The sequence below is a fragment of the Sceloporus undulatus genome, chromosome 4 (assembly GCF_019175285.1).
Source record: "Sceloporus undulatus isolate JIND9_A2432 ecotype Alabama chromosome 4, SceUnd_v1.1, whole genome shotgun sequence".
NCBI lineage: Eukaryota > Metazoa > Chordata > Lepidosauria > Squamata > Phrynosomatidae > Sceloporus > Sceloporus undulatus.
In genome coordinates, this window is record NC_056525.1 from 207,194,956 (window position 1) to 207,221,783 (window position 26,828).

The 26,828-nt window shown below is 39.0% G+C and overlaps 1 protein-coding gene across 6 annotated transcripts in view; it reads right to left on the minus strand.

The window, feature by feature from the left end:
• The window catches only part of EYA1 (EYA transcriptional coactivator and phosphatase 1), a 115,345-nt gene extending 93,141 nt beyond the window's left edge, over nucleotides 1-22,204 (minus strand). Inside the window, exons 1-4 of one of the 6 annotated variants that reach the window (XM_042464248.1) lie at nucleotides 22,052-22,204; nucleotides 14,404-14,453; nucleotides 12,901-13,028; nucleotides 11,441-11,488 (exon numbers count right to left, since the gene is read on the minus strand). In XM_042464248.1, the coding sequence (XP_042320182.1) occupies nucleotides 11,441-11,488; nucleotides 12,901-13,024 (172 nt within the window). In that variant the 5' untranslated portion in view covers nucleotides 13,025-13,028; nucleotides 14,404-14,453; nucleotides 22,052-22,204. Of the gene's footprint in view, nucleotides 1-11,440; nucleotides 11,489-12,900; nucleotides 13,029-14,403; nucleotides 14,973-19,653; nucleotides 20,312-21,607; nucleotides 21,627-22,051 lie in introns of those variants that run through there. The other 5 variants (XM_042464249.1, XM_042464247.1, XM_042464250.1 and 2 more) reach the window with 5 other exon arrangements.
• Between the last annotated feature and the right edge of the window lie 4,624 nt (nucleotides 22,205-26,828).

Consider the following 26,828-nt stretch of genomic DNA (forward strand, 5'->3'; position numbering starts at 1 on the left):
AGTTTACTACACGAGAGGCGAAAGGCTGCTTTTTTACATGGCAAGATGGCTGGGCGGATGTCCTGGTGAGCAATTCTCTTCTTGCCAACAGCTCTGGATCTCTTTATTGTTTTCATCAAACCAGTTTGGTTTTTCTTGAGGGAGAATCCTAAGGATTCTTCCCAGACTGCAGGTGCTGTTTTTGATATGTTGCCAAAAGCACTGTAGGGGAAAATCTGTAGGGGGGTCTTCAAATTTTGTTCGCAATTTGCCTGGAGTTGTCTCTCTGGCAGCTTGTTGAAGATTGTTGAGTTGGAGTCTCCCTCTTTAAGATGCCACCCCTCTTAGGTTTAGCTTAAGATGAAGGTTTGTTTACATTTTCAGTATAATCAGTTACTAAAATGGGTAGCCTGATCTAAGTTAATTATTTTATTTTTCTCCTTTGCAATTTCAGGGCCTTTCTTTATATGGCATTAAATTCTTTCATAGTCATGACAACGCCTCGTTCAGGCTAGCAGGCTAATCCCTCTCCCCTCAAAAAGGCACAGTGACATCGAGATTTAAAATTAAATTTAAAAAACCAAGCACATGGGAAATTAAACAAATAAAGATACAAATGTGAGAAGAGGCTTTATTTTGTTTTAATTTTTTTCTGTTGCATTCTGAAAAACTAACCCTCCACCACACAAATAATGTTGAAAGAAAGCTCCCATTGATAGGTGTCTGATGGGGGAAGCTAGATATATCATCCATTAGTAAGTGATGACAAGAACACAAAAATAGATGGTTAAGGTTTCTAAATGCAGCTCAACCTAACACTTATTGTGGAATATTATCTCTAACCACAACTGGACCACTCAGCATAAAGGCTTGTGAATTACAAACACAGCCTTGTGATGATACTGTTGTTCTCATGAACAGACCACATTCATTTCATGTTTTCTACTAGCACAAGATTTTTCATGCTTCATAATGAACTGTTGAATTGTTCTTTTATTGTAACATCACCGCAGTGTTGAACAATTAGCTAATACTGTAGTTGAGTTTAGACAATAGTTGAGACAGCAGTATGCTATATTATTAGCAATTGTAACTAAAATAGGTCCATAAATGTTCAAAGTCTAAGAGCAGCTGTTTGCTCAAACACATTTTACTTCTACATTACAGATGAAACATTCCACAGGCAGATTTTTGTACTCATGTAAACCACTGTTAAATTCAACCTTATTGGAGAAATAGGTACTGTTTATTATCCAATATTCAGTTCTCCTTAAAGTATTTCCCATTTAATACATTCAGTTAAAATAAATTTAGTGTGGAAAAAAAATAGCAGCAATAGGTACATTAATTCACTGCATTATAATCAAAAAGGAATTTTGTTGGTACCTTCAGGACTGACATATGCAAAAACATTATAAGCTCATGTGCCACTTTGTCATCGATTGATGAAGCGACTGTTCACAAAAGCCTCTATCACAATAAATTTGTTTTGCTTTTATGGTGTCATAAGACTTTTCATTTTTTCATTAAACAATTAAGCACACTATTAAGCACACTATGAAGGATGCTGTGCACACTTATTCATATTTTTCCAAGAGTTTTTTTTTTTCCTGTAACAGTAGAAAGAAGGTTTTTTTTTCATGCTACACATCCTTTTTTGATAAAGGTATTTTACTGCATATTTCTCCCTGCCACATACATTTCTAACATGCAATGATTATACTTAAAAACTGATGCAGTCTCCTGTTTCATAAACCATCAAATTTCATCAGACAGAAACATGCTGAATAAGAAAAATAAAGATATTATAACCTATTTATTGATTTAGGTAGGATATTCATTTTATATATTCCTTTTCTGAACATTAGTTTACATCAGTATGAACATCCCAGTAGAATTTCTGTGACAGACATATAATTGATCTTTTCTTAATTACTCTGAACAATAATAGTACACCCAAATTTTTCAAAAACCTGGGAAAATACAATTAATACTATACAATGGACACTAAAGTCAGTCACCTCCAAAGCATATATGTTCATATGTGGGGCACATTGGACAGGGCAGGGGGGTACTGAGTTTCTTGCCTTTAGTGGGTTTGTAATAGCTGCAGAACTACCACCTCTGGCCAATACTGTACTTCAGTTGACAAATGTCTCTGGCGTGGTACTCATACCTATACTGCACTTTGTATGGGACTCCCCATCACTGCCTAAGAATCTCAACATGCTTTGAAAAGAAAGGTTTAGAAGGATTTGTTGTTTTGTTGTCATGGTGTGCTAATGTGCATCTACAGGAACAGGTGACAGAAGTATCTTATTTTGAGCTTTCCTTAAAGGTAGGGTTGCCCTAACCCTCCTGCCCAGGGACTTCCCGGTTTTACACGTAGGGGTGTCCTGCACGGTTTCCTCCTTGACTCAGCTTTTTCCCGGTTTGAGGAGGTTGGCCAGACTCAGGAAGAGCCCTCAGGGCCAGGAGGCTTGCTGGGGGCAGAGCCTCTTGCCGGCCGTTTGGCCCTTTGGGGCCTGCGGTGGAAGAGAGGAGGCTGCGATGATGAGGAAAAGCAGGGGCTCCTCCAGATGGTCCTGGCCACTTCCCTTGGCTCCCTCCCTCCTCCTCCTCCTCCTCCTCCTCCTCCTCCTCTCAGAGCAGCCACAGCCGAGGTGAGCTACTCATTCACACTCCCTGGCTTTTTCTCCCCCCTGCACTCTTGGACCCCTTTAACTGCCCAGCTCAATGTTCTGAAATTCTGGTGTCTGTAGGCTTTGGCCTTCTCTGACAGAGAGCTCTGGTTCCACAATAAACTACAATTCCCAGGTTCCATAGCACTGAGCCTGGCAGTCCAGCAGTGTGTTTTGGACACAGAGATCCTCCTTTTGTGAGTTAAGGAATGAATCCAGCCCCTATCCTTTATATCTCTTCACACACTGCAGGAAGAATAACCCACTTTGAGACTGCTTTAACTCAATGGTAGGGAATCCTGGGAATGCTAGTGTTTGGGAGACATTGAGACTTCTCTGTCAGTGATGGTTCTGAGGCCACAATAGACTACTTCCCAGGATTCCCCAGCACTGAGCAGTCTCAAACTGGACCATTTGCTCAGTGTGGATGCACCTGGTGAGGAATTCTGGGCACTGCAGTTCAACTACCTTTGGAGGGTTATGGGACTCCCTGTCAGAGATAGCTCTGGAGCCACAGTGTACTACAATTCCCAGCATTCCCCACACTAACCCAGGACAGATTAAATCACTCTCGAACTGGATTATTTCCTCAGTGTGGATGCAGCTTTGGTGAGGAACTCTGGGCATTTCAGTCCAGCTATGTTTTATTTCAGCAGTGTATTTTGGACCAGAGACAAGGTGACCAGGCATCCTCCTCCTTTTCCAGGACAGTCCTCTTCTGTCAATTTCAAATGTCTTCCGGATCATGGCTAAGAAGCATGGATTTATAATTACATGGGTGTTTTTAGCTTTTATTTTTGGCCTGTCACAATTTTTGCTGGGTGCCCTACATTTTGTGGTGAGGCATTGGTCACTTGGTCAGAGAGCTTTCCAGGGGTTAACTGCCATTCTGCTGTGGTGCTGGAACAAACCACCATTCCCAGAATTCCATAAGCATTAGCGACAGTTAAATGGTCTCAAACCAGATTATTTCTCCAGTGTAGATGCAGCCCAAGCTTTTGCCTCTCTTATGCCTGAGATCAAAGCCCAGCCCTGGCACCACAAAACTAAATCCAGGATTCCATAGGATGGGTGTGATGGAGTGAAAGCAGTGTGGCAGCAGCCTAAGTGTGCTTAATGCCGTTCTTAACATGGTGCACCCTCTGCCTACAGAGTCTCACAGACTTCTTTGTTTACAACTTTTACCATTACTCCATTTCATGTCTCCTTTATTTAGTGGGAGGAATACAGACAAACAAGTCAAAATGAGAAAAAACCAAAGTCCCTTGCCAAGTACACACTTCTGGGAAGTATAGTTGGTCAAGACACCTGAAACCGAGGGCAAACCACTTTTTTTTTAACCATGTTCGCATTGCATAGCCAGTTAACCCATGTTCAGTGTTAAGCCCAAAAGGTTTGGTTGTGGAATAAGCCTCTGAATATGCAAGAGGCAATGTTAAATAAAGCCATGTTCATGCCCAAATGTGCTGTTTGGAATGGGGGGAGGGGTGGTCCAGAAAGGGAAGTACATTTCTGCAATTTGTCTAGTATAATGCCAAAATGTCCTCCATTTTGATCATACCTAAGAAACATGCATTTATATTAACATTTCTAAAAAAGCATAAACTTTTTTTTGCGTGTCCTCATTTTTAAAAAATGTGTCCTACATTTAAAATGTTGTCCTGTATTTGTCCTACATTTGTCCCGGTTTGGAGGATCCTGACTTATGGCCACCCTACTTAAAGACAGCATTGAGATTGCATGCAAGTAGTGTCAATTGCACACACATAATTTGCATAGAATGCACTGGTAAAAAAAAAAGTAGTTTGGGAATGCAGGGCCCAAGTTCATGATGTTTGATTAATCATCCCAAAATGGCAACATTTACTGTATATACTCATGTATAAGTCTAGAAATGTTAGTTTAAAAACTGGCCCAAAAAACAGTGTCGACTCATCCATGGGTCAATGTAAGTACTGTACTTTAATTAAAAGGGAACCATCTCCTGGTGAAAGGCAAGAGTGTAATCTGTTCTGGAAGTACTGACCCCCACTCTACTCTCTCATCCATTCAGTTTTCAGTTTAAGCACAGTTATGCCTGTCAGAATTTTGTAAGTTCTTTGGCATTGTTTTCCTTTGATTCATCCTTTAGATTCTTTGTTACATGCTCCTAAGTTTTACCCTCAGTTTATCCGCAGGTCATATCAAAACCATAATTTTGACCCCCAAACCTGCCCTTGACCTATACATCAAGTTGACTTATAGTTGAGTATATACTGTGTATGTTCAAAGCTCACTACTTGGAGAATTCTACGAATTAAGACTGTAAATGTTCCTATACCAATGATTTAACTGATCTCCAAAGGAGGATTTCAAGAACTGTTTTTTTGTATGGAGAGGGATCTTAGGGATCTTGTAGCACCTTTCAGACTAACTGAAGAAGAGATGTTCATAGCATGAGTTTTCATAGACTTGAATCTAATTTTGTTGTAACTTTGTATCACAAACTTGGAACACTATCAGGATATACGCAAACAGATACAGAGGAAACACAGATAACAGTTTGTCTTTAGTGCATTCCTAGAGAAGTTAAGATTTCTTCCAAATGTTGCTATTTTTCTTGTTTGCTATCTCTATATCTTATTTATGCTGCTTCAACGTGATCAGTTTTGTGATTCATTTGCAGATATTATACAGCAATAACTTTAGACCTAAGATCTACGATATCCTCTTTGCTGTTGTTGCCGTGTGCCTTCAAATCATTTCCGACTTATGGTGACCCTAAGACAACGTATCATGGGATTTTCTTCACACATTTCTTCAAAAGGAGATTGACACTGCCATCCTCTGAGGTTGAGATAGTGTGATTTGCCCAGGTTTACAGAGAGGACTTAGATTGCTGAGCTGGGATTTGAACCCTGGTGTCCAGAGTCATAGACAAAGTCATAAACAGAGCTTAATGGCAAGTTAAGCTTTCAAGGAGCTACAATTTTATTATTTGAATAAACAATATTACAAAACACCACACTACTAATTTCAGCAAGTCATGCTGCACTGGATAATTACAAATCAGAAAACTGATATTTAGGCATGCACATTGTGAAAGCTGTTTTATACTTAAAGGTCTTTTCCTTACAGCCTCCTCCACCAAAGAGAGAGAGGGTGGGATTTCTAGAAGAAAAACAAATCAAGTCTTACCCTTTCCTGGTGATATAGAACAGAATATAACACATTGTACCTTAAGTCAAAGAATAATATAACTTGGATCCTGTTTTACACATAAAATTGCTCATTCAGGAAAGGTAAACTAGTTTCCAATCAGGCCAAAAGAAATCTGTGCGCAGCATACCTTCTACATCTACTGTCAGTACTTCATAGCAAAATGGGTACCAGGTTAAGTTTTCCCAATTTAAACAAGATGAGAAGTACAAATAACAAACAAGAACTCTGTTAGTTTCAGTTCTAATTCTTCTCTACACTGGAAGCAACCCCAGAGAACCCCTTTTGCACAAAAAGGTGTTTTAAATAATATAAAATGGTTCAGTGGGAGAGAGGACCTCAAAAGCTGCAGTTTCATGCACAGAAGTTTCCTGCGTAACTCTTGGATCTCATCCAAAGCATTTAACATATGAATGTCAGTGCTCTGAAAATGCCACAATTCCACTACCCAAATCAATTTTTATCCAAAAAGAGTGCTTCCACAGCAGTCACCAAGCCATGCCTTCTCCCACAAAAGATTTCCTACTTCCATTGATACTGGAATGGTGTCTTTGAGTGTTAAGTTCTGAAGTCCAATAGATCATCTAATTCCAGCTCCCTGCCCTTCACAAAATGGGTTTATCTGGTTAAGTCGTAGTTAGCTGTGGCTGATGAGAATACATATGCTGAGTGAGATAATACATTCTATCTTGCCTGTAAAAGTTATTTGTTACTAATATAAGATTGCACAATACTTCCCACATGCCCAATAAAAGGAAGAAAAGCAAATGAAAGCCAGTGCAGTGGAAAGTTCTGAGTGCTGGATTAGGATACTAGGTTCATATCACTGCTCAACCATGGAAACCATGGGCAAATCATACTCTCTCAACCTCAAAGGAAGGAAATGGCAGCCCTTGCTTACAAATCTTTGGTGTAAGGTTGCAAGATGTCACATGCAGACAACAACTATAAAAAAATGTCATATTCTTCATAGCCACGCATACCATTAACCATTTTCTAATCAAAAGAACTTACAGTATTAACAATACACCTACAAAATCTGGAATAGTTATAATGACTATCCCCCATAACATCATATACAGTCCTACATAACATTCTCCATTTTCTACTATACTAAGCCAAAAAGAATTTACAAGATGAATTAGTCTGCCTCAGAATTTTAACCATCTGAAATGTTTATGATATGCAGTGTATAAATATACATACACAAAGTAGGAAATACTAGTGTGGTTGCTCCTTTGGTTACACTGGTACTCACTTTCCCAAAATGCCACTTTTATCTCATTAGAGGTGTGATTCAATGATCAGCTTGCTCACTCCCCTAAGTATCCACATCTTACCTTTTCCTTATAAACATACTCTCTTCTGTATAAAATACTTTACTTAAAAAGTCTACTATGTGCCTGAATAGTCAAAGCTTCTTGTGCCATGACACTCAATCTTATATTATAATTTTATATCTGCAATGTTATCTATAATAATTACTTCATGGGAAGAACCTAAGAACCATGAATTAACACTTAACTCTCCTTATCCCATCAATTTCAAGTTTAAGCAGTTTTTCAACCTTCCTCAAGGCAGAAATTTGTGTGTGTGTGTGCATGAGGGACACAAAATGACCAAATCACACATTACGTACAAGAATATCTTTGTTTTTCCTAATATGAATTTGGGAAACACAGGTGTGAGAATTACAATATAAGTAAAAATGATAAACCATAAGTGGGGCACTAATTGTTATATTTCATTTAAATTCACCATGAACTCTAAAAAAGCAAGTTAGGAATGAATTCCCTTCTCAGTTGTGCTGAACACAAAAGATCTATCGAAGTCCTGTCAAACTGACTGGAATTCCTTCTGAGTAAAATATTTTGGTAACAAAATGAAATCTGTCTAGACATTACCACACGATATTCTGATAATTTCATTCATTGTGCAATCCTATACAAGTCTATTCAGAAGTAAGTACCACTGAGTTCAATGAGCCTTACTACCAAATAGGTGTTTACAGCATTGCACCCCCATTATTGTATTAATGCTTGCTGTAGGAATAAATGCTATCACAGCTTCCAAAATATCAGCAATGAAAACCAATACATTAGTGGCCAAGCGACATCTGAGTGTGGTAAAAATGGTCTATGTGGCCTGTAAGAGGAGGGTGGGATTTATTAATGTGGAAGAACTACTTTAATCACAGAAACCGAGATGAGGAAAGAATGAAAAAATGTAAAACAACAACAACAACAAAAAACAACCAAAATCAACAAATACAATAGTGTATATGTGTGCATGCAGCAAATATATCAGTACATGAATACATTGTTGTAAAATCAAACCATCTTTATCATACCCTGCTCCAAATCACAGTTTTCTCTCAAATCCATGGTCACTGCATGAGCCCTTATTAACACCCAACTGCTTTACCTAATGCATGTTACAGATGAGGTCAAAGCCCAGTTTTCCTATAACATAACATAACACAATACTCATGTCCCCATCTTGAGTCAACTGTAGCTTCTGTGCCAAACCTACTTCAAAGGGTTGTTTTGAGACTAACAATGGGGGTGGGTGGGGAAAATAATACACCATTCTTTTAGATCCAAGAGATAAATCCAATAAAATGGGTTAAGAAGGATATAGTTACAAAAAAAACCCTTATCTTCCATAGAGAAATCCATGTATCTCGATGGTCTTCCATATCTTTCTGTAAGTTTTCTAGGCTGCAATCCTACGTAAATTTACATTGCCTCCTGGCAACTCCCCTCTGAAGAAACTTGCCAAGGAAACCCTGTGATAGGTACGCCTTAGGGTCTCATTAAGTCAGTAAGGACTTGAAGACACCCAACACACACACGCACACACAAGACCCCCACTGAACTCATTGGTGCTTACGTCTGTATGATTGCATTGTAAATGTAAAAGGAACATTGCTCTCCAGAAAAAAGAAACTCTTTCAAAATAAATAGACAATAAATATCACCGAATGTTAGATAAAGGGGAATTGCTTCAGAGAGAACCCCTCTTAAAAGGTTTGCTGGGGACACATAGGCTCCTTCTAAACCTCCAAGAGATCAGCACATCTTGCACTGGCAAAATGTATCTTCACCCCTTCTTTCATTTGAAGGGGGAAGCAACTGAGTTCAAACTACTGGTCAGCTGCAAAGTGACTGTTTAAGGGGAGAAAAGGAAGAGGGAATCCAGGACATCTTAAAACAAACTGAAAAAGTGAGACTGCAAAAGAGAAGGCACGGTTTCCTGGCTGATATGAGACTACTGGAAGCTATGTATTATGCACAGACTATTTCAAAACATTCTTTCAGCCATTTAAATTCCCATTCCTTTCCACAAAAGACTGAGCCTGAACTGAAAAATATTAGCCTCTAACATGTACTACATCCTCCTGCACTACATAGGAAACAAATTAGAATTTAGAATTATAGAATCATAGAATCGTAGAGTTGGAAGAGACCACAAGGGCCATTCAGTCCAACCTCCTGCCATGCAGGAAATCTCAATCAAAGCATCCCCGACAGATGGCCATCCAGCCTCTGTTTAAAAACCTCCAGGGAAGGAGACTCCACTACACTCCAAGGGAGTGAGTTCCACTGTTGAACAGCCCTTACTGTCAGGAAGTTCCTCCTAATGCTGAGGTGAAATCTCTTTTCCTGGAGCTTGCATCCATTGTTCCAGGTCCTGTTCTCTGGAACAGCAGAAAACAAGCTTGCTCCCTCCTCAATATGACATCCCTTCAAATATTTAAACAGGGCTATCATATCACCTCTTAACCTTCTCTTCTCCAGGCTTAACATCCCCAGCTCCCTAAGTCGTTCCTCATAGGACATGGTTTCCAGACCATCCACCATTTTAGTTGCCCTCCTTTGGACATGCTCCAGTTTCTCAATGTCCTTTTGGAATTGTGGCACCCAGAACTGGACACAATATTCCAGGTGGGTCCTGACCAAAGCAGAATATAGTGGCACTGTTACTTTTCTTGATCTAGACACTATACTTTTATCGATGCAGTCTAAAATTGCATTGGCCTTTTTAGCTGCCACATCACACTGTTGACTCATGTTCAACTTGTGGTCTACTTGGACTCCTACATCCCTTTCACATGTAGTTTCATTCAGCCAGGTGTCCCCCATCCTATATCTGTGCATTTCATTTTTCCGCCCTAAGTGCAGTACTATACATTTCTCCATGTTGAATTTCATTTTGTTAGCTTTAGAACAGGGCTGTTTAGTTTTGGCACATTTTTTTAAAAATATGGAATACGTTTAGGTAGCAAAGTACAGTGGTGCCTCGGGATACGAAATTAATTCGTTCCACCATTCCTTTCGTAACCCGAAAATTTCGTAACCCGAAATACTCCGTTAGCACTGGAAAGCCTATAGCAGCATTTGAATTTCGCGCCAAAATGAATTTCGTAACCCGAAAAATATTTCGTAACCCGAAACAGTTTTTGCCAATCCGACTTTTTCGTATCCTGGAAATTTCGTAACGCGATCATTTCGTATCCCGAGGCACCACTGTATAGAGGGCTCTGCAACAACATTCCACACTGATACAAAACTCAACTTTGCTTTAGGATTACCTTTTTGACATGCAAACAAACAAACAAAACTCTATAATAAACTAAAAGACTCATTTCTATTTATACTGTAAAGTGATTACACTGGTATAGCAGAGTGATAAAACCAATATAGGAATCTGGACAAATCTATACTTATCAAATATTAACCATTGGATTATTTGATTACATATTTGGATTTGACATGCAACAAACAAGCAAGTTACACATTTTTACACTCTAATTCCAAGTGAACCAAATACTCCCCAAACACAAAACATACTATTATTAAAGCAAGCTTTCCTCTTAATAGTTTGTCCTCTTTTCTATGTTTTCTAGACTTAAAATGCACTCTAAATCCTAGATGTAGAAAAATAAAAAATAAACAAAAATAAACAATAAATAAAATGTATTTTAAAGCAATAAAAACAGTTGATACTGCATTCAGAGTTAACTATAAATATAGCTGTGTAGCATAGTTTGTTCCCACCCAATCCTTAAATTTATTTTCTAATATTTTCCTTGAAATCTATCCTTGTGGCCTGCCCCTATGAATGCTTAGCTGGAAGGCCTGCATTCTTCAGTTTAACTTCCAATAAGCATGTGTAGGATTGTAATTTTAATTATGTATTACTGAAGATAACTCACACTAGTTATCAATTTTTATTAGAGACAATTAGAGTCAGAAACTTTTCAAATTTTGCAAAATCTTAAAATGCATGCTGACAGATGTGTATTCACCATAGCTACACAAACCTGCAGTGGTCTATGTACTAGTATTTAACAACCAGTCTGCAGTGCTGAGCAGAGTCATGTCACCTAAAGGAAAATTGCAAAGAAAATAAAATGCTAGTAGCTTCTCATAAGAGTCTCATGATCACATGTACAAATAGTTCCAACAGGCAAATTATATTTCCTTCAAAAATTAATATCATAAGTCAGTACTCCAGGCTGTGGCCCCAAACCCACTTATTTTTAATTGTTACACTAAAATCAACAGAACTTAACTTACATGCTAGTTTGTTTTGGAGCAAGCCAGGGTAAGTGTTCTGGATTTCATCTAGATGAGCCAGTATAGTTAGAATTAAAACCAGAAATTAAAACACAGGTCCAAATGTGTAAATATGTTTACATCAAACAAACAAACAAAAAAAACCACCCTGAAATCTCACAAGCTAGCTGCATTGTATTCAAAGAGGCGTATTGCTAGGTAAGTATGCATAGGGCTGCAACTGAGTCATATAACTTTGTCTAAACAACAGTAGCACCCAATCATTAATATTGATTAAATTTTGGCTTAATATAGATAACTTAGTTCATAGAAACTAAAGAAAAAGAGAAACTAGAACTGCATATCTGACTAACCATGGTTCCTTAGAAAATATTGGTTAAGATTTTCAAGAAAGACTGATCTGATATCCCAGATGCTATCCTGAGTAAATGCTTTGGATAAGAGACATGGGTATGGTAGATGAACAAAAATTTGATATATGTTCTTATAGAAGAATGTGATCCATACTTATTTACGAAGACTTTAACATATTTTATGTATTGTTAAATATACAATACTTTCTAATAAAACAAGAGTAAAATGGGATTATAAAAATAGTTTTTAAAGCAAACGGTGTCACATTTGTTCCATATTTTAATATCCATCAGTACACTGCCATCTTGGCTCTACTGTTTCCCTCAAAGTCTTCTGTTCAGTGAGGGTAGAAATTCTCTGTTTAACACAGCAATGTGTGCATATGCCCCATGCATTGTCAAACTATAGCTCTCACGATTTTCCACTACTAAACCACCTTTTTTGAAAAATATAAACACAGTATTTAAAAGTACAGTTGTCTAATTTCCTTATTTGCATACATCACAATCCTATTATCAGTCCAGGAAGGTAAAATGGAAGCACAGGATAAAACAAATAAGATTATTGTTCCAAAGACATTGTCATTCTGTAGAATTTAAGTTTCTGTACTTCTACAAATCATTGTAATTGATCTTTAACCCCACATAGCATTAGGGTTGCAGTGTTATACATAGTTACTTTAAAGCAAGTGGAGCTGACATCTTGCTAAACAAATAGGATACAATAAATGTAAAAACCTAGACAGAAGCAGTATTTCATCTATAATATTTCATATTTAATAGGAAATTAAGGGCTGATTTATTGCAGTGGTACATTCATGTATCAACATAGTAGCATATCAAGATTCCAGAGAAAGCACTTCCATAGAAACAAGCCCTCTGGATTGAAATCTAGCTGACAGGAAGCGGGAGACTAGCCTAACTTTTCCACCCATTGCTACTTTGTCTACATCCAAGAGATGGTTCAGGTATGGAGAAGCATTTCATTATGGAAGCCACCTTCTTCAGTTTTAAGTAGTACAGCCCTGACATATCTTTATCACATCAGTGAAAATGCATTAAGCAAAATAATGGCTTGAATGTACATAAAGATGAAACGGAACTCACCTTCTGTGCCATTGGGTGTCATGGAATTATTATTTATATGAGAATTATCAAGTTTCGGACCATTAGGAGATTCGCTACTACCACTTAGACGGCTATGAGGGCTGGCTAGATCCTGCATTTCCATAGACCTTTAAAAAAACATAAGCAAATTTGATCTATACATTCAGTTCTGACTCTGGAAGAACAATCCATGTGATTCAAAAGTTGATCAATAGCATTAATTTTAGTATTTTGTGTACATGATTACTTGCCTAATTTTTTTATTTGAATAAAAATACTTTGATAACCTAGTACATTAATATACGTTCTAAAATGTGTTGGGGGGAATCATATTAAAAAAACCAAAAGCAATATAGTAACACTGTTTGATTGCACACATTTTACCACCTAATTACAATTTAATGGGCCTCCAAACCAAATAAAACACTTGAAGCCATAGTTGAACCTACAGTCTACTGACAAGGAATGAGATATTCCTGATGTATGTGTTTACTCTGGCAAACTACTTAATTGTTCCTCTGTAGCATTAAAACATTATTATGTCTGCTCTCATGTTTGCTTTGTGGATTACATAAAGTATGCCCAATTGCAAATGGATAAGGCCAATATACAATGAATTCATATAGGCATTAGTCGGCCTTAGCACTTTAGAATACTTGAACTGTCACTTAAAATGAAACAAGAACTGAGAATAAGTGCAAAGTTGTCAATATTTGATGGCACATAACTCCCTCTGCTGCATCTTTTAACAGTACTTAAACCAAATATTAAGATTGCTCTTCATAATCATTTCATGATACACAGCTTTGATTTGCTTTTCATAAATAGTATGTGTGCATACAATAAATAAAAGAAAATACTTAATCACTTAGTCTAGAATGAGTGGGATTTTCACATAGTTTTAGAACACTTGATTCATTCTTATGGAATGACGACTCAGCTTATATTATATCCAAAGTTTTCTAAATGCTAATGAATCTTGCTTTCTGAATATTTGAGATAGCATTATGTGGGGTTTTATGGTTTATTGAACCACATCAGAGGAGCAGAACTATGTTGATAAAGTTGTGCACATTTACTTCAGATTAAGGGAAATACACAAGTTTTCAAACATCAATATGTATTTCCAGAGTGCTATTGTTTGCATGCAACAATATTCCTGGTATCAGTGCTTGATCTTAAAATTTCTACTTGGAAACTTCCATATTAAACACAAGTGTCATATTACTCTCATTACCAAACTGAAGCAAGGCAATCGTTTTAAAATACATGGAAGTATATAGATGAAATGCTAAAGATCTTACTACTCAGAAGAAGCACCTATACTTTAACCCTTTCAAAGTGTATATTGAAATTACTTTTCTAAGTACCAAAAAATATTCTCCAAATTAAAATAAAGATCAACACCCATCTCATGCCTATGTCGTCACATGAAGTTTTTTTTTAAAAAGTTCTTCAAAAGAAATGTTTTGCACAAAAAGTTCAGTTTGATCTTATCCTTACCTGCAAATGGATGAAACAGCAACATCTGAACTGGTTGGGGATTTTTGCACCTGCAAACCAGGGACACAAATAGGAGCCTCTGTTATTCGACATTCATGTCAGGTCTTAATCTAACTAAACAAAGAAATCTTCCTGGGGTTGGTAATGCTGCCTTTTAACCAAAAGAAAAAGAGGGGGGTAGTGCTGCGGTGAAAGACATATTGTCTTTAAATTGAAGCCTCAACTGTTGTTTCCTCCAGCAGGTCTATCCCCCTTCTGCCCATGTCATGTGGAAGGCAGCCAAATGACGGGATAGTGATTCATCACTCGTCTATGACAGCTGCACACTGGATTACCCCCTCCCCCAGTCAACATGCAAAACAGGCTTGCTAAGGTAGTTTAGAAAGAGGTGCCTTGCTAAGGGAGCTCTCAGCAGAGCCACCATATCTAAGGAAAGAAGGTCCAACATGATTCCTCAACATCCTCTGAAAATCTTTCAGCTTTTGTTATCACTGGCTGAAATACAGCTCCCTCCCACTCTTTAACTCTCGACAGTCTCTCATCCTTATCATGCTAGTTTTCATCTTACCCCCACCCCTTTCTGTCATTTAAGTTCAGCTTCCAACCAATGTTAAAAGACTGCAAAGCAGTGCTGAAGGATTTAAAGTTAAATGCTGTGTTATAATTCTATAAATTGACTGAGATATTACTATGTGTCTCACTAGGCCAGAGCTTCGCCGTTTTCCAGTCTGCCCCCTTCCCCTTCAATGGAAATTAAATTACAAAAAAAAAGTATATGTTTCATATCAACTAGGTATGGAGAAACAACTTTACATGAAGTTTCAAAATACAAACTTTATACCAAAAAGAATGCACATAATACCCAAATGTACACTGTGATCATGAACAACTTTTACACATTTTCAGTGAATGTGGACACAAGGGAAGTGACTGAATTTTATTTTCATCTGAGCCCTTTCACGGTTGTATGATGTTGCTGTTTTTTTCTTAGAAAATATGTTTGGCTGGGTTTATCCCTGGGTTAAGGGATAGCCTTAAATACCAGATACCAGAGTTCCCTCCAAAGCCACTAAACAGTTTGCAGGTGATAAAGCCCAGGTGAGGACTGGCTGCTGGCTTGAAAGTAGAAACAAAACTTCCCTAACTAAGACACACAACGTCTAAATGTCTGAATTCAGAATTCCACCCAACCCGAACTGCCTTTTTTTAGATGATCACAGAACAAAGACAAGAGAGATGAGACATTTTAAGTGCCATAAAAGTCATCCAGGCAAATCTCACTTACGTGTCTATAGTTTTTGTTATTTTTAATCACAGACAGAATTACTACTTTAGCTGGAGCATCCCACTCCTATAAGCAGCCAGACAACATATAATGTTACACACAATGGCAAAAAGCATGCACTAGCACAGCTAGAAAAACTGACCCCCCCCAGCTGTATTTAAAATGCTGCATAGTGTGCTTTTTAATAGACCATGGCAAGCCAAATAAACTGGAATATCAAATGTATGTTTGTAACAGCTAGGCAACCATATTTTTAAAAAAGGAAGAGAGAGAGAGAGAGACTCAAGTGTAACATGGAAACTTTTTACTCTTAACCCCAGAAACTGCAGTAGAATGCCTTTAGGATATGTTCTCTTCTGCTCCTCCACTACACCTTGAGTAAATTATAGGTGGGAATGAAGTGTACTTAATAGTTGTATCTTAGAGGGCCATTTAAAAACAATAACATTTAATTAAACTACTAATAATATGTATTTATGTTTTCCATCGCCTTTATTATGAGTTTATAGTGAGTTGCAGAGTATAATTTGTTAATTCCATTAATCGACCAGATTTGTAAATGAATTACAAAATATCCCATTACCGCTTGTCTTTAAAAATCTAAAAATAGCAGATATTTCCATACAAATGATCATATGCAGATTTTTGTGTATCTTTTTAATATTCTATAAACTGTGAGTGCTCATATCCAAGTCCTTCATTTTCATTAGTCATACTTCAGCTACAGCTCTTTTGCCTGTTAAAGATTATTTAAACCATGTGTTGTGTGTTATGCCATTTAAAAATGATTCTTTAATCAAAATAACTTTAAAACTACTAATCCTTACTTAGACTGGTCAAGTGAATCCACAGAGTGGTACAGGAAAAATAAATCTACGCTCAGGAACGCAAATGCAGACAACAATTAGACACAGATGTTGGTGAAATTAGTTACAACTTACAAAATGCTACACTTCCAGTGCTTTCAGATTTTTAAAGCCAGTATGCAAAACATTACAGTGTAGTGAGTAGCTGCAACTACAATGCCTAGCTGATAAAGAACAACATATGAATGTGTTGCGCTTCAGCATTACTTCTCCTACTTATTACTACATTATTTGTTTCCACGTAGTCTAATGCAACCTTACTCAAAAATAAGTGGCCCTAAAAAGTATAGTTTTATGGCTTATTGATCATTCCACGTGGTGGAAGACTGCATAAAAAATTATAATTTATCCAAAAATGTAAATATTAAAAAGAGAAAGGGAACTATGTACCATCAGACCAAAAGTATTTTAAAGGGCTACTTTTATAGCTCTTTTCCCTTACAGGTAAACACCACAAATCATATATTAGGAAGTTACTGTAAGAGGATCAAATTGTGGACTTGAATACATATCACATATGTTGCCTCTCAGCAAAAGCTATTACTATTTTTGGTAAGCAACACCATAATGAGGATTAATGGTAAAATCAAATTTTGACTTGTTAATGAAATATTTAAAGTTTAACTTTTTTTACTAATTAAATTTATAATTTTTCACAGATGTAGGTTTTGTTGATATTCAATTTGTCTCTCTCATTTTGTTAAACCTCACACAGCACTCCACCAATCCATTGAATAGCCACATTAAATCTGTTAATACCATGCTCTTCAACCCCAGAAATTATTTCCAGAAGGCAAACTCACTTTGAGAGATCATCAAACAAGACTTAAGGTACACATTTTATCACATTTTTCCCTACCACAGAGCTCAGATGCAGGAGAAAACGCATGACTTTTGCACTGTTTATTATACTTTGGTAAATTACAAATCGAAAGCATCTGACGGAAAATCATGCATAAAGTCAAAAAGTTAATAATGTCCTGTGAAAAGTAAACTGTGAATGGGAAGGGATTCTAAATCTCAACAGGACAGAACAAATATGTAGGTACTTGTCTAAATTATTGGTTTTTCAGACTCCCCCCCCCACTTGCTAGAAGCAATTCTTATTAAAATGGCTATAATTTAAAACATTTCTTGTATCTGAAAGAAAAAATTCAAAGTAAATATAGTTCTTTTTTTATGTATGTTACTTTTTTCAGCTACTGAAATTTGACTAGTCTAAGCCAGAGGTTTTAAAGACAATATCAAGTTTCTAGCTCTTTTCCCCCCCAGTTAGACTGTTTTAAAGTTCAATTTTGATACAAATCATTAAAAAAACTGAAGTAAAAAATGAAAGAAAACCAAAACTCGTAACTCCAGTATACTACTAAATTCTGTTGTGTTCAATGTACACAGAAGTATTTAAAACTAACTGTAAAGTACGTCTTTAAAATTCTACCAAATATTATTTAAATGGGTTTAATCAGTGCCAGATCCTCTTTCCTCACCTCAGAACATATCATCACTTGCCTATGAAACACTTCTGAAATATTCTGACAGGCAGCTGAAATGTAAAATAGAAGTCAAGTGACAATTGTTTCTGAAACAAGAAAACTGTAATTGTTGGTCTGTGTAGGCAGCAAATCCAACATAGTCTTTTACTGTGCAGAACTTACTTCCAATGAAACATGCACATCTCCCTTTCTGGAACTGCTGTTTCAGTTAAAATCTCACAATCAGACACTCATTTATTGCCTTCCTTTTGGACGCCTGTGGTCCCTGCCGCAGTCGCTAAAGTGAAACAATGGCTTGTTTTCTGAATCTGTCAGGTTTGGGGATTTAAACTTCCAAAGGCTAAAGACAGTCCATTAAGAACAACTCAACCCCTCCTATTTCCAAAATCCCATTCATATGTATTTTGTTTTACACAAATTCAGTCTAGTATATTTGAGCAATCCATAATTCTCTTGAGACTAGCGGGGAATATTAAGATTCTAATTCTTAACATTAAGGAATGTTAAGATGCCAATTCTAGCAAGTAGGCTTGAAGCAAAAACCCAAAACATCCATGCACTTTCTTAAAGGCCATAAAATTATCCCCAGAATTAGACATTTGAATTGTCTTTCATTCTATAATAAATAGATAATGAAACTTTATTCTTCCCTTGTCTCTCTGCCAGAAGACAATTCTAAGTGGGCCTGCTTTAAAAAGTGATCAAATTTTGACCCTGCGTTGCCACTCTCTCTCCCCAAAAATATACATAAAACAAGTTTAAATTTTTTGCAGCTATTGAACAACTTCAAGAAAGGATCAAGCAAAACCCCTCATGCTTTTCACAGGTATTTTAAGATTCAGAAACATGTTGTCAAACTGGCAGTGGCCTTTTAAAGAGACCTTGTTCCCCAATGCCAAGTGCCTAAATTCTCCTCAGCAAAACCTCACCTCACCCACAACTATTGTCAGGTGGTTGTTTGGAGGGTAAAGCCCTCCTTTAAGGTTCAGTGGAAGTTTCCCTCCTATTTGAACACTTTTTAGCAGGATTTCCTGTTTCAGAATGACCTGTCAGATTTCTCCACCATTCATCCTGCTTCTAAACTCCGTGGCTTTTTTCTTTTGGATCCTGGGCTGTCTTTCAGCCGCGTCTAGAGAAGTGCATTAAAACACACACAAACAAACACACACTTAACATCGCCTTATCTCTTTCCAGTGAGCCGTCCACACTTCTGAAAATCCCCTAAATAAAAGTTTCAATCCCAGAGCCACTTCTGGTGGGGAAGAAGGCAATGCAGCCAGACGTACACTCTCTTCCAACCCTATAATCCTATGATTCAAATTAATAAGTAATAATAATAATAATAATAGGAAAGGGGGGGGGTGAGAAACCTTCCCAGTGGAAGATTACTCACATCTCTGGAAAAGTACAAACTGGTTTTGCAAAGAGATTGGTGGAGGGAGATGCTTTCAAAGGCTTAGGCTAGAAAAAGAGGACAAGAAAGGCAAGGAGGGCAGCCTGGAGGGATAGGTGAAGCTCTCGCTCTCTCAGTCCCTGTTTTGCAGGACGGGGCAGTTCTTCTCAGCTCCGTGCATTTCGGGGGGAAACAGCCGGGTTCGGTACTTACAGCGACCGCCTTTGCTGCATGTGTGCTTCACCTTTCTGCTCAGACTTCCAACCCAGCCACCCCAACCACGGGGCTCACATCAGAGTGGGTTTATCCTTCCTTCCTTCCTTCCTAATTCCTGAGAGTGGGAGGGAAAAGGCTCTTCTAACAACTGAAGAAGAAATCACAAAACGCCACCAACTGCAGCCCCAGCAAGGCTGCCCTTCTCTGTGTCTCTTTCCCTTTGCGCCGCTCGCAAGGAGCCCAGATGCGCAGCGCTGGCTCTGGAGGCAAAGCCCCTCGGGAGCAAAGCGGGGGGGGGGCAGAGGGGGCAGGAGGCGAGAGGAGAGGAGTGACTTCTTCGCTGGCTTCTCCGCCGCGGGGCTCTGCCTGCCACACTCGTGTGTGTGTGTGTGTGTTTGTGTGTCTAAGTGTGTGTGTGAAGGAGCCAGTGTTGTTGTGAGGGAGAGCAAGCGAAGAGGGGAAGGGTCTCCTCCTCCAGGAAGAAGCCCTAAGCAGACTTTCTCCCCTCCGTCCCCAGGAAAAGCTGGAAAGTCTGAAGCTGCGGCACCGAAAGCTCCTGCTCCAACTTCTCCAGTTGCCTCGCTTTTTGGGGGGACGGACGGAGGGCTCAGTGGGGGGCAACCGGGGCTTCTCCGCCGCCGCCACCGCCTCCTCCTCCTCTTTTGCCTCGCCTTGCCCCCCTTCTCAGCGGAGGCAGCCAGAGAGAGCAGGGTCGCCGGAGAGGCTGAGCAGACAAAAGGAACAACAGCCCCGTGGAGCTTCATCCCTCCCTTCCTCCCTGCCTTCCTCTCTCTCTCTCTCTCTCTCTCTCTCTCTCTCCTTCTGCCCAGGCTTTGCAGGGCTGCCTTCACCTCGCCTCAAGGCTCTCCCTCTCTGGGTTTCTCTCTCTCCCTTTCCCCCCTTTTGTTTATTGGGAATGCGAACCACCGCTATTCTCTTTTGTCACAGGAGAATGTGAGAACCACCAGGAGATAGATAGATAGATAGATATGAGAGCCCTCTATCTATCATCTATCTATCTATCTATCTATCTATCTATCTATCTAATCATAGCCTTACTCAGCCTTGGGCTGTGTGTAGGTTATCAGAGGCAACCTTTGCCGGCGCGCAATTTTGGGGTGTGTGTGTGTATATATATACGCATGTCTGTGTATGTGAGTATGTGTGTTATAACAGCTTTACTTCGTTGGCTTATCAGAGGCAACCTTTGCTGGCGCGCAATTTTGGTGTGTGTTTGTGTGTGTGTGTGTTTTATCATAGTCTTACTCAGCCGTAGGCTGTGTGTGGCTTATCTGAGGCAACTGTTGCTGGCGCGCAATTTTGGTGTGTGTGTGTGTATGTGTGTGTGTGAGTGTGTGTGCGTGCTATAACAGCCTTACTCAGCCTTGGGGCTTCTCTGAGGCAACCTTTCCTGGCGCGCAATTTTGGGATGCAAATGAAGGCTCCTGTGAATAAACAGCTGAAGGGGGAGGATGCTGTCAAAAAGCGCTGCTGGAGAAATAATCCAGTTTGGCACCTCTTTAAGTACAATGGCTCAAGGGTATGGAATTCTGGGAGTTGGGCCCCACAACAAACTCCAACTCCCAGAATTCTATAGCCTTGAGCAAGGGCATTTAAAGCGGTACCAAACCGGATTATTTCTTCAGTGTGGATGCACTTGGATGTGGAACTGATTCTCTCCTTTCCTCTCCCTACCCCACAGTCTAATAAAAAAAGGAATAGGAGAGACAGAGAGAGAAACAGTCCTGAAACGTTTAACCTGCACTAAACCCTGCCCTGTGCCAACATCAAGCAACCTGACACAATAACCACAAACCTTTCAACAGTTCGTAACGTACAAGATACAAATGGCGTTGGGCAAAAAAATGAATCATTCGCGCACACTTCTCCTTGGGTTTCCTTCTGTTTTTGGGGGGAGAGGTAATTCTATCTCGCCCTGATTTGTTCATACCAAAATGTTCAGGCTCGATGGCCTTCTTATCCTGGATCCACTTCTGATGTTTTTATTTATTTCTTTATCCCTTGTGTACATAAAAAAAAGCCACACACAGATGGATCAGCAAAATGTCAATGCCTGCTGCTCCGATAGTTTGAAAATAACTCTTTCCCAGAGGTGTTGTCATATAAGCTTTGTTGGTCTGAAATTCTAAACAACAAAACACAGGGAAATGAAAACAACGGCAGCGTACCAAAAACTCAATTTAAACACAATCTTGCCATTTTTAAGTTAACACAGTCCCCTCAGGCCAGATAATTTTCTCCTAAGGAGGAAAAAAAAACATTGCAGAAGTATTGCTTGGACAACTTCACAAGCCCTAAACTGAACTAGATACGAACTCAAGTTGATCCCCCCCCCCCCCCCGATATTGTAACTCAAGATTGAGAATAATCTTACCTTCGGTTAACAGATATTGTGAACAGAAGCCATTCTTATAAATGCAAAATATCTTGTCGCTTCCGTGTCCAGGCGGTACATTTTCTGAAGAAAACTTCGGGATTAAATCCTAGAAGAATACCATTGTGTCACGAATCTTGAGCTGATACACCTCCTAGGACATCTCTTGCCTTAGCCTTAGCAGGCAAAATGTAATAGGATAGATCAGTACCATATAAGGAAGGTTAAGGTCAAAATCCACATATTTCTATTGGCTCTGGCCTTGCAGCCAATATAAATAGAGGTACTTGCCTTTTTTTAATATCCCTTAATATGTATTTATAATGCTTCGTTATATGGCACTAGAAATCACATTATTTGCAGGGTCTTAACTACGTTAGGCAAGATTGTACTAAAATAAACTGATTTTACCTAAAACAGGCACTGTTTGGGAATATGGTTTTGTTTTTTTAAAATAAGCAATCTGTTAGAAGAGTCTGCTATAGATATTTATCAATATAGATGATTTTTTAAAAAAGAACAATACCTTGTTTTCCCTGAATAGAAAAAAAGTTCTATTGCTTAACAATATAGTACAAAGAATGGCTACACAGTATATGTAGATACCTTGGTTTCTTCCTCTGAAAGAGACGTGTTGATAATAAATTTGGGAATAGGCAAAAAGGGGGAAGAATAAAGACAACATTCTAACAATTTGGATCTCTACATTGGAAATAAATTTTGCCAGGGAAAATGCCATTTTATTAACCAAACATAGAAGTTCTTACTGTGGGTATTAAAGTACATTCTTTCTGTTCTGAAATGTTGTGCTCAAATTAGTTGGAATTTACTGGATACATGAAAACCAAATATACCCAAATATACACTTATTGTGGGATAACAGTTAAGTAGCTAAGTTTGTTTATAAGACAGGTGTATCTGTTGTTGTTGAAGTCAGAAAAGAGTGATTTACTGTAGTTTTTCAAGCTACTCAGCTGATAATATTTTCACAATCCTTTATTATTAGAGGAAGAACTGACTGGAGTTGTAAAGAATAAAACCTTTATTACTCATGCAATCTCTACAATGTTAAGCTCCTGATCTGACAGTTATTTATGTCTAATTATTTGACAAAATTTCACCTGAAATGTGTGTTTCAGCACAAAATTTACTGTTATAGCGCAATTCTTGCCAATTGATGAATTAGCTATGTTATCAATGGGGCGGGGGGGGGGGAGTTTCAGATATTTGATCCTTATGAATCTGTGCGTTTTTCTCCCCTGGTTGTGCCCCTCCCCCCTCATGACTTTATATAAGTTTGTTCAGTTGCTTCTTCAGGGGGAGGAGTCTTGAAGAATCCTTTTGAATGCATTTCCCTTCTTTATCTGTGAATGGTCACATCATATGCTCCAGTTCATAGTACCTACACATAAGTATTTGACAGCAAATTGTATTTAGTGGGACGTAGTCCACATACATACGCACTTTGGATTAAGGTGTGAGACAGTGTTTTTTTTAAGGATTATTAGGCTATGATGCAAAGCACATCTTGTTCAACGTTAAAGTTCCATCAAAACTGATCTAATTGACATCTATGAATATGTACTGTATTATGTTAAGTTAGAGTTAAGTCTGGGAAAAGCCTACTAAAATCCCAGTGACTTATTAATTAATTTTACTTTATTTTAAAATCAACTATTGTTCTGTAGAACCTCATGCAACACATATTTAATTTTTTAAAAAAAATCTTGTAAATTGTTAGCATACTTAAGGACCACCTTTAAATACAAACATTTGATGAACAGTTTCTAATAATTTTGTGTTTTTTTTTAAAAAAAATAATGAGGAGGGAATATACCAGAGGAAAGATTTGTACAATGACACACATTTGACAAGTGCTAAACTACCATGAACTAAAGCAGCACTAGTCAAAGTGGTGATCCCTGGACTGGTGCCAGTGGTTGTGTTGTTGGCTCCCAATCCATTGTAAGTTTCCAGAAGAGAAAGAAACAATGCTCACTGACCACAAATTTATTGCCAATCCATGGCACAGTGGGACCAAAACTTACTGCCAGTCCCCCATGGATGGTAGCCTGAAAAACATTGATCTAAAGGAAACTAACATTTTCACTTGATTCTTAAAAATCCCAAGGAAAGACTTCTAGCAGCTTCTTTGGGAGAGAGAGCACCACAGCAAAGATGGCTCTGTTTAACATGGTTGTCAGACAGCTGGAACACAAATTTGGGTGCCACCAGCAGATCACATAAAATATGTCCAATAAGGGGATGGGGTTTTGAGGGGGGGGTCTGTTGTTGGTTTTTTGTTTGTTTGTTTGTTTGCATTTTGCAAATCTTGAATAATTTAGAAAACTGATATTTTGGTAGGTAGGGAAATTCAATGTTAATTTCTAACTAAAGTAGACCCATTCAAAGGGACAAAATAAATCAAAGACCACTTACTTCAGTGGGCCTATTATAGAAGGGTTATACTGAATGTAGTGCTTCAAGTAGCAAATTACTCCATAAGCAGGCTTCATTTAACACAAACTGGTAGAAATCACAGTGTGGTTGTGTACCTTCAAGTTGTCCTAAGATGAACCTATCACAGTGTTCTGGCAAGATTTGTTCCAAGAGGGTTTGTCTTCGCCTTCTAGTCTGAGTAAGTACACTGTTGTATATTTGGGTATATTCGTGTATATATATGATTTACCCAGAGTCAACCAACAGGTTTCCATGGCAGAGCGGGGATTTGGATCCTGGCCTCCAGAGGCATAGTCCAAAGCTCAAACCTCTGCACCATGCTGGCTCACTAGTAGCTGTGATATACAATGTGCAATTACAACAACGCTGTGGGGGGAATATTGCAGTATATCTACCTATATGAAAGCAAAGGTGAAGACATAGCTTAGTGGTATCTGCTACTAATACATATGAAATGTTTGTTTGCTTTATTAATTAGTTTATGCTTACATTTTGTTTTTGCTTCATGAAGCTCAAGGCAATGTACATGGTTCTCTCTTCACCTCCATGTTATCCTCACAAGAAGAAAAGTGTCATCACATAGTATTTTTTTCTGTTGTTAAAAAGAAGTAAACTGGGATCAAAAGAACCGTGTTAGTCACAAATTCAATTAAATATTTTTGAATAATGGACCCAAACTGATTTGAAAATCAGTGGCGTTCCAAAAGAAGATTCTCCTCCGGTTGTGGATGCATTGGAGAACTGTGTCCTTGCAATAACAGATTAACTTCATCAGAATCTCCATGTAAGATTATCCTGGCTGCATCCACACTGTAAAAATAATCCAGTTTGACACCACTTTAATTGGCATGGCTCAGTGCTATGGAATTCTGGGAACTGAGAATTTGTGAGACATTTAACTTTCTTTGTCAGAAAGCTCTTGTGCTACAACAAACTACAATTCCCAGAATCCCACAGCACTGAGACATGGCAGTTAAAATGGAAACTGTATTTTTTCCTGCAGATTAATAATAATAATAAATAAAATTTTTATTTATATCCCGCGCTTCCTGTGATCAGGGCGGCTTACAACAGGGTTAAAAACAACAAGCCATATAATACAAAAAGATTAAAATACAAAAACATCAAACCATACAATAAAATAACAGACAAAAAGCCCCATAGCCCAACCTCTTGGCCACGGAAGAGGAGGGAGGCCCACAGGATTTTATTCGGGGAATGCCTGTTGAAACAGGAAGGATTTTAGGTCCTTCCTGAATTGGGCCAGGGTGGTAGACGAGCGGAGCTCAGTGGGCAGCGTATTCCAAAGGGCTGGGGCAGCCGTGGAAAACGTCCTCCGTGCGGTGGAGGCTAACCTAGCCCCAGGCACCTTCAGTAATTGCTGCCCAGACGTTCTGAGGGTGCGAGGCGGATTGGCAGTGTAGATGCAGCCCCAGAGGATATTGATAAGCCAATAATTTATTTTTTATTTTCTAAGCTGTTTGGATCTAACCTCTCTGAAACTAAAGAGACATAGGCGGGTTACAGACCACCCGTTTGGGGCGGGCTGCACCTGCCCCTTTCCCTGCTGTATCGGGGCCTCAGCGTCCAGAGCGGCAGCCGCTGAGGCCCCGATCCGCCGCTTTTCAGGCTGTGGGGAAGTGGCAAAAGGCCCCTTCCCCGCAGCCTGGAAAGGGGGTGTTCTTGGGGCTTCAAGCCCCAAGGACACCCTGCGGTGGCGGGAAGGAGGAGAAAGGGGCCGCTTGGCCCTTTTCTCCTTTGGTCTGCTGGGTGCAGCCGTGTGAAGTCTGTGCCCAGCGGCCCAAACCAGGAAGGAGCTCTGAAACGGAGCTCCTTCCTGCTCCACACTAAGGGCGCACTAAGCGCCCTGGCGCGGAGTGAGGACGTCACGTCTGCGCCGCCCCTTATAGAGGCGTCGCGGTCATGACGTCCTCATGGTGGCGGCCGTGTGGAACGGCCACCGCCATTTTGTGCGCACAGAGCGCGCACTAGGGTTAGGGGGTGCGGAAGCACCGCCCCTTTCTAACCCTAGTACGCGCTCCACACGTACTTTCCTGCCCACTTGTAATGGGCCATACTCTGACCCAGCATAGCAGAACAGCATATGGAAGCATAGCAGATTCATGGAGGGAAGCAGATCCATGTGTGGGAAGCTTTGACTGGTTAAGAAGGCAGAATGTGTTCCCACTTTCCTTTCCCACTCCACATTTCTATGTCCCATCCAATGCAAAGCAGTAAAGCATTTGACCCATTACAGTTGTTTCTAATATCTGGAAGCTAAGGAATATTATTTTTGCATTAATGATTGATCAGTCAT